General features: G+C 37.6%; 1 protein-coding gene across 1 annotated transcript in view; it reads right to left on the bottom strand.

Moving 5' to 3' along the window:
• Positions 1 to 8,648, bottom strand: part of RFC4 (replication factor C subunit 4) — a 16,456-nt gene that overhangs the window by 840 nt on the left and 6,968 nt on the right. Inside the window, exons 4-8 of the mRNA XM_012806912.2 lie at positions 6,599 to 6,678; positions 3,532 to 3,651; positions 1,830 to 1,973; positions 1,533 to 1,653; positions 839 to 964 (exon numbers count right to left, since the gene is read on the bottom strand). Of these exons, the coding sequence (XP_012662366.1) occupies positions 839 to 964; positions 1,533 to 1,653; positions 1,830 to 1,973; positions 3,532 to 3,651; positions 6,599 to 6,678 (591 nt within the window). The remainder of the gene's footprint in view (positions 1 to 838; positions 965 to 1,532; positions 1,654 to 1,829; positions 1,974 to 3,531; positions 3,652 to 6,598; positions 6,679 to 8,648) is intronic.

Below are 8,648 nucleotides of genomic sequence, written 5' to 3'. Positions count from 1 at the left end.
TATGGGGCTGGCACCCTACTCCTTGAGCTACAGGCACTACCCTATTTTGCTTTTGAAGTCCTTTAAAGGTTCTGTGACGTACACAAAATTTGCTGTTTTCAGAAATAATCCCAGTTTGCCCACATGGAACAAGAACAGCTGCTTGGTCAGTGGCTTTCCACTTGAGAAATCTACCTTTACCTTCTAACCTTGCAGTACCCCAGTGAGTAATAATTCTACAAAGCAGGGACCAAAATCAAAATAGGTGGAATAGTGAGTTCTAAAAGGGGAATGTACCTTTTCTCTTAATTTTTCTCAATCTAAAGGTGCCAGTGAGACTAGTCTTAAAAGTCCGCAATACCTAGAAAGGGCTAATGCTGTCAGTCTTAAACCTAACACGTAGCTGAAAAACACCTTGGGGACAAGGTTTTGAAGGTAATCGTGATTAAGGAGAGTTTGGACATTGGGCATGGGGGTATCCAATGGTATGACATTTTCTTTAATGATTCCTGTAAATTGGGTATGCCTTTTTATATATGGCTCTTCAGCAAAATTCATATAAGAATTGGTGTATCTGGTGAAAATTGATTTAAACTACTACAAAGCACCAATTTACCTTCTACAAACCTAAGAACTAAAAGTGGTTTTCTCTGAGATGACTTATTAACATGGTGCTTGACAACCTGAAAAGTCAGTATTACCTCCTGCCTGAAGCATTCTGAAAACTCCCAAGTTATATTCCCTTAGTATACTTCCTAGCACAGTACTTGGCACATGATAAGCATTCAGGATTTATTTGTTGAAGATACTCTATAAGTCAACTTAAAAGAATTAATTTCAGAATATCTAGTGCTCTTACCCCAGCAATGTCTGTAATCACTTCCTCCGTGATCTCTTTTCCCCCTGTTAATCGAGTAGCACTCTGAAGAAATGTAATGGCTTTTCTTAAGTCTCCTTCTGACACTTTAACAAGATAAGCTATTCCCTGAAGAGAGAAGAGTTTTTTTAACCTATGATAGCTAATTAAGGCTATGTGACTTTAATAAAGAAAAATGAAAATACTGTTCTGGCCTAGAGTTAATAAAAACATTTGTTTTGGGGAGCATATTATTAGTATAGTGGCAAAATTAATTAATGGAGAGAGAAGTAGTCTAATAGATCTCTTGCCTCTGAAAGAAACTTGCAGAGAGAAAAAGATGTTCCATATTGCTCATCCTGTTTTTTTGATCGATCACAAAGCAAGCAATGAAAATTCCAATTATGATTAAATTCTGTCAGAACGAATAAGGTTCCCATATATTTTATCAGTTGAAGTGGAGTATTAGCTGAGAGACTAAATAAAATCTTGTAGGGATTTGTGGTTGTATGTATGAAATACACCACAGATGTGACTCCCTGAAATCCTGACAAGCTATAATAAAAAAAAAATCAGAAAAGCTAAACCTTGTAATTCCTAGATAGTCCAACTGTTTGGAGAAATTTACCAGGACCTCTTCACATGGGTTCATAAGAAGAATTAGTAATTATAACTAATGATAAGAATCAGTAATTACCTCACTGCTAATTTTGACATTTTCTTTCTCAGTAATGTTTAATAATCGCTGCTGTTGAATTTTATCTGACAGAGGCTTAAAGCGGAATTTTGAACATCTAGAGGTCAGGGGCTCAATTATTCTGCAAAAGATTGGAAAAAAACATGTCAGTGTCTAAATAAAATTTCCCCAAAACTATGAACAAATCAAGATTTGATAGAGAAGAAATTAACAGCCTTGAAAATTTTAAATTTTTCCTCTAATTGGCCTTACCAAAACGAGGCTGCCTAGTATGTCTTTTCAGAGTAATATACGTACCGACTGACATAGTTGCAAATGAGACAGAATCGGGTGGTTTTAGACTCTTTCTCCATGGTACGTCTTAAAGCTGCTTGAGCAGCTGAGGTCATAGAATCTGCTTCATCTAGAATCACAATCTTAAAAGGAGGACACAGCTTCCCACTGATTTGGAGAAATGTAAGAGTTAAAAATTAGTATATGCCCATTGTTTTAAAAAGTTTTACTGACACATAAGCATTCCATACAAGTCACCAATTTAAAATGTATAATTCAATGTTTTTGGTTATATTCAGAGTTGTGCATCATCACCACAATCTAATTTTAGAACATTCTCACCCCTCCCGCTAAGAAAACCCCCCAAAGCCCCAGTGCTCCCAGCTCTAGGCAACCTCTAGTCTACTTTGTGTCTCTTTAGATCTGCCTACTCTGGACATTTCATATAAATGGAATCATGTGTTTTGGGGACTGGCTTCTTTTATTTAGCATAATGTTCTCAATGTCCATCCATGGTGTATGTGTTTGCTTCATTCCTTTCTATTGTCAAATAATATTTTATTTTTTCATTAATCAATTGAACATTTGGGTTGTTTACATGTTTCGGCTATTAGGAACAACACTACTATGTGTATTTGTTTACATGTTTTTGAGCAGACATGTTTTCCAAGAGGCTGCATCATTTTACATTCCAACCAGCATTGCTGGTAACTTGTTATTTTGTCTTTTTGATTATGGACATCCTAGTAATGGAAAGTGGTATCTCATCATGGTTCATTTCCCTAATGGCTAATGCTGATGAGCATCTTTTCATGTACTTACTGGCCATATGTATGTGTTCGTTGGAGAAATGTCTATTCAAGTCCTTTGCTCAGTTTTTATTTGTTTTTATTACTGAGTTTTAGAAGTTCTTTACATATTCTGGATTTAAGTATAGCTTTTCAAATATATGATTTATAAATACATATGTTCTCTAATTTTGTGGGTTTTTACTTTCTACCCAACTGATTTTTGGTAATCTCCCATTACCCCCACCAAAAATGGCATTAACACAACTTTATACCAAAAAAACAGATTTCAAATATTCAAGGTAGAAGGGAACTCAGAGGTGTTTTAGTTTATATCCTCATCTTCATTTCACATAGAAACTAGGTGCTTTAGAGGTTGTGATTACACCATCAATTCCAGGTGCATACAAAATTAGGCATTCACTTTCTATAAATTTTGAAGTATGCCCCGAAGTAAAATTTATATATGTATAGGTGCCAAAAACTTCATCTTGGACTTCAGCCACCTAACAAGTGTAAAAACTTGACTAACCCATACTTACTTCAGGCAGAACAGTCCTATTTTTATTATATCTTCTTTAACTCCAGGAGTGTCCCCATTTGGACAGGTACTTAAATGATCCCCCTATCTATGAAATATACACTGAAGCGTTACATATCTGATAGAAAGGAGAATTTGTTTTCTAATACAATTTCAAAAATCAGGATTTTTATTATGACTGCATACTGACAAACTATGAAATGTGATTTATAAGTACGCAGTAGACAAAGTCTCAGCAAAAACCCTTGACAGATAACTTAAAAATTGTTATCATTTCTGGTCTTAAATAATGTAGATAAAAATTTGACCTAATATGAAAAAGTAGTTGAAAATTTGGCAGAAACTTCCATTTAAAACAAACACAATGACATAAAGAAGAGAAGGCAAGTTTACTTACTCTGAACGACTTCCTGACACAGTTAATTGAGCAAAATTTTTCACTTTTTCTCGAATTACTTGTATTCCACGTTCATCAGATGCATTTAACTCAAGAACTCTTAACCGAAAAAGTTCAGGCCTATGTCAAAATAAAAAAAAAAAAAAAAAAAAAAAACAGAACCTAGGCTCAAATCACATTTTAACATCTACACACTTTGTAGTAATTTAAAAGCTATAGTAAGCAACATGGATAGAAGGCACACAATCACTTCTGTATTCTCTTTTTGCAGAGCTATGTGGTGAACATTTTGGCTTTCTGGCCAGCCGCACTGGCTCATGCCTGTCATCTTAGCACTCCAGGAGGCCGAGGCCAGTGGTTTGCTTGATCTTAGGAGTTCAAAACCAGCCTGAGCAAGAGCAAGACCCATGTCTACTAAAAACAGAAAAACTAGCCAGACATTGTGGCAGGTGCCTTTGGTCCCAGCTACTCAGAAAGCTGAGGCAAGAGGATCAGTTGAACCCAAGAGTTTGAGGTTGCTGTGAGCTATGATGCCACAACACTCAACTCAGGGTGACAAAAGAGACTGTCTCAAAAAAAAAAAAAATTACTAAAAGTATTATAATGCTAATTTAGTAGAGAAATTTGAGGAATAAAAAAAATAACTGGCATACATGTCAATCCACTGTTTTAAAACTTTTCTGTAGGGCAGCACCTGTGGCTCAGTGAGTAGGGCTCCAGCCCCATATACTGAGGGTGGCAGGTTCAAACCTGGCCCTGGGCAAACTGCAAAACAAAAAATAGCTGGGCGTTGTGGCGGGCATCTGTAGTCCCAGTTACTCGGGAGGCTGAGGCAAGAGAATCTTGGCCTAAGCCCAAGAGCTGGAGGTTGCTGTGATACCACAGCACTCTACCAAGGGCGACAGAATGAGACTCTGTGTCTAAAAGAAAAAAAAAAAAAAAGAACTTTTCTCTGGTTTTTGAATTTATATATATGATATATACCTATATATGTGTATATATATATCTTTTAAATAAAAAAACAATAGTTGTGATTTAGTTTGGTCTTTATTTTTCCTAATCTGAATTATATCCTAAGCATTTTTTAATGGTCATAACTATTTAGAAAGCTCAAATACTGTATTTTCTATTTTAAAAACACATCTATTATTAAAAATGAAATTTACTGCTAAAGTAAGTTCTTTTAGTTCTCTAAGAACAAACATTATAAAAGATATAATCTAGACTGACCCACTCCTGGATACATAGTAATAAATGATGTAACAGTTTCATTATGATTATATTGCTAAGGCTGATTCAGCTTAGTTCTATCTGATTGAGCTGTGGAATAATCAAAGAAACCCTTTTGTAATTTTCTTGAAAAACCAAACTTCTTGTCAAATAAATATAGGTTTACAGCAACTTCTCCCTTTGTCTTCAAGTGATCCTCTTGCCTTGGCCCTCCCGAGTAGGTGGGCCTACAGGTGCCCACTACCATGCCCAGCTAGTTTTTCTATTTTTAGTAGAGATGGAGTCTCACTCTTGCTCAGGCCAGTCTTGAACTCCTGAGCTCAAGCTATCCACTGATCCCGGCCTCCCAGAGTGCTAGGATTACAAGTGTAAAGCCACTGTGCCTATCCACCTTTTACATTTTGACATAACTATATATTCACATTTGGTGGCTTACGAGGAATCTATTTTCATATGTAGGATTTCAGATATTCCCTTTGGTTATATGTCTGATATAAAGATTCTGGGTAAATTCAAGATAGCCTGTGTTAACCTGGTACATGTTTCACATAATTAGACCAAGGCACTATGTATTTATATATATTTTTCTTTTTTTGAGACAGAGTCTCACTCTGTCACCCTCAGTAGAGTGTCATGGCATCATAGCTCACAGCAACCTCAAACTCCTGGTTCAAGTGATCCTCCTGCCTCAACCTCCCAAGTAACTGGAACTACAGGCATTCGTCACAATGCCTGGCTAGTTTTTCTATTTGTATTAGAGATGGGAATCTTGCTCTTACTCAGGCTGGTCTCAAACTTCTGAGCTCTAGGGATGCTCCCTCCTTTGCCTCCCAGAGTGGTGGGATTACTAAAGGCATGATCTACCTTGCCAGCTGCTATGGAATTTTTTTTTTTTTTTGAGACAGAGTCTCATTATGTTGCCCTGGGTAGAGTACCATGACATCACAGCTCACAGCAACCTCAAACTCTTGAGCTTAAGCAATTCTCTTGCCTCAGCCTCTCAAGTAGCTGGGACTACTAGTACCTGCCACAACGCCTGGCTATTTTTTTGGTTGCAGTTATCATTGTTGTTTGGCAGGCCCAGGCTGGGTTCAAACCCACCAGCCCTGGTGTTATGAGGCTAGTGCCTGAGCTGCTCAGCTACAGGTGCCGAGCCTATGGGATTAATTTTAAAAATAGAGAAATTAGGACAGGCGAGGTGGCTCTTGCCTGTAATTCTACAACTCTGGGAGGCTGAGATGGGATAAAAAATAGCTTGAGCTCATGAGTTTGAGATCAGCTTGAGTAAAAGCAAGAAATCGTCTCTATTAAAAATATAAAAACTGGGCTCAGCACCCCTAGCACAGTGGTTATGGTACCAGCCACATACACTAACTAAGGCTGGTGGGTTTGAACCCAGCCGGGCCAGCTAAACAACAATTACAACGGCAACAAAAAATAGCCAGGTATTGTGGCAGGCACCTGTAGTCCCAGCTACTTGGGAGGCTGAGGCAAGAGAATCGCTTAAGCCCAAGAATTTGAGGTTGCTGTAAGCTGTGATGCCACAGCACTCTACTGAGGGCAACATAGTGAGACTCTGTCTCAAAAAAAGAAAAGAAAAACTGAAGCAAGAAGACCATTTGAATCCAACAGATGGAGGAGGTTGTTGTGAACTATAATGCCCTGGCACTCTACCCAGGGCAATAGCTTGAGAAAAACAAACAAACAAACAAACAAACAAACAAAAAAAAAACCCCAGAAATTAATAGACACTTAACAAACCCACAGAGAAACCAAATGAAATTTATAGAGGAAAAAGAAACAGCATCTAAAAGAGATAGAGTGATTTTTAACTTACCCAAAAAGTTCTCTAGCAGCTGCTAAAATAGTAGAGGTTTTTCCAGTTCCAGGTGGCCCATAAAACAAGAGATTAGGGAGCTGTAGAAATTTAATTTAATAAATTGTATTTTGACACAAAATGATGAAAGTGATGACTGAAAGACATGTGAAACAGTGCAATGACTTCCCTAACAAAGAGGGTACATATGTCTAACTATGAAGATTTCTGAATATTTAACTGATACCATAGACTACTGACACTTTTAAATCCTGCCTTTTCACATACTATTGCTTTTCCCAAAAATACCTTCCTGATTTTGTAAACTGAATCAATATTTATGCTTGCTCTATAGCAATCTACTTAGATGAAATTTTTCAAAGCTGCAATCAGAAACCTCTTATTTCTGAAGGGAATCTCAGGCTTCTGTCAGATCACCATCCTACCCCTTTATTCAAAATTGGTTGAGATTTTATATTATATATATTATATAAAGATGTCGGCTGCTTCAAAGAGGAAATATCCCAAAGGAATAATGGCATCTGGCCAATACTGAGGAAAAAGGACCAAAAAAGACATTACATGCATTAGGGCTTTGGATAAGCTCAAGTTCCAAGAACAGAAATGTTAACAAAAAAACAAAACTACACATTACTAAAGTGCTAGGCACTGTTCCACATCATGATTATGTATCCTGAAGGGATGCCTGCATGCAACAGGGAAAATTCATTCAGAGAACAAAGGATAAGATTAAACAACTAGCTATCTTCTTTTATACTTTGGATCTAGCTAGTCTGGCTCCTATCAAGCAAGTAACTGATCTGTGGTGAAGACTGATAAACGTGCTACATTCTACTGACCTCTTATGAAACTACATTCTCCAATTGTCTTTTCATGTAGAGAAATCACTGCACACAGGGAACTAGGTGCAACAGAGTTTGCTTGCTTCCACTCTTGCCTTGCCTTTCTCCTTCCCTCAAATCAGATGCCACCTCTCTTGTTACTTAAAACGATTCACTGCCTTCACACTCTACTTAGAAAAACAAAAACAAATTTAAAAAACCCAAGCTGGTTACTATGGCCTGTAAGAACTTCTGCAATCTCCCCACTGCATTCTTCATCTTCCAGGCTCCAGCTGATCAGGGTCTCTAACATAAATTCTTCCTATGACCTAGAGCTGCATGCCCTTCTTTTTCTGCGTGGCTACCTCCTGATGCATTATAAGCCAGATACCTTCCCTAACCATCCAATGTACATGTGTTTTCCTCTCAAGCTCTCTCATTAGTCTTTGTTGCACTTTGCATTTATTATCATTTATGTAACTGTTGGATTTAATTATAAAATGCCTGTCTACCTCACTAAATAGTAAGATTTAAAAGACCAAGAACTTTATTTGTCGTATTTCCATCTGTATCCTCAGCATCTACTATAGTACTATTTGCCGAATAAATGAATAAACCAATACACAAATATGTTGATTAAAAGATTATTGCTGTTGTAATAATACATAGCTTAAGATATAAACTATGAGACTCATTACTTAAAAAATAAGCCCCCCCACAAATTCCTGCTAGTCTTAGTTTTTAAGGTTCACAACTCTTATTTTGATCTGTATCTACCCCAACATTTGTTAAGGATTTATCCAGATAACTATTACATACAGTACTTTAAATTCTTTAAAAGAGGGTACAATTATTTATTACTTTTTTGCAGTCTCACTTTGTCACCCTCAGTAGAGTGCCGTGCCAGCATAGCTCACAGCAACCTCAAATTCCTGGGCTTAAGCGATTCTGTTGCCTCAGTCTCCAGAGTACCTGGGACTACATGTGCCCACCATGACGCCCAGCTATTTTTAGCAATGGGGTCTTGCTCTGGCTCAGATTGGTTTTGAACCCATGAGCTCAGGCAATCCACCTGCCTCAGCCTCCCAGAGAGCTAGTATTAGAGCCATGAGACGCCACACCTGGCCCAATGGTAAAATTCTTTTGAGACAGAGCCTCAAGCTGTCCCCCTGGGTAGAGTGCCATGGCATCACAGCTCATAGCAACCTCCAACTCCTGGGCTCAAGCGA

Source organism: Otolemur garnettii, unplaced genomic scaffold (genome assembly GCF_000181295.1).
Source record: "Otolemur garnettii isolate 467f Iridium unplaced genomic scaffold, OtoGar3 scaffold00060, whole genome shotgun sequence".
NCBI classification, from domain to species: Eukaryota; Metazoa; Chordata; class Mammalia; order Primates; family Galagidae; genus Otolemur; species Otolemur garnettii.
This window is presented reverse-complemented; position numbering and strand designations above follow the sequence as displayed.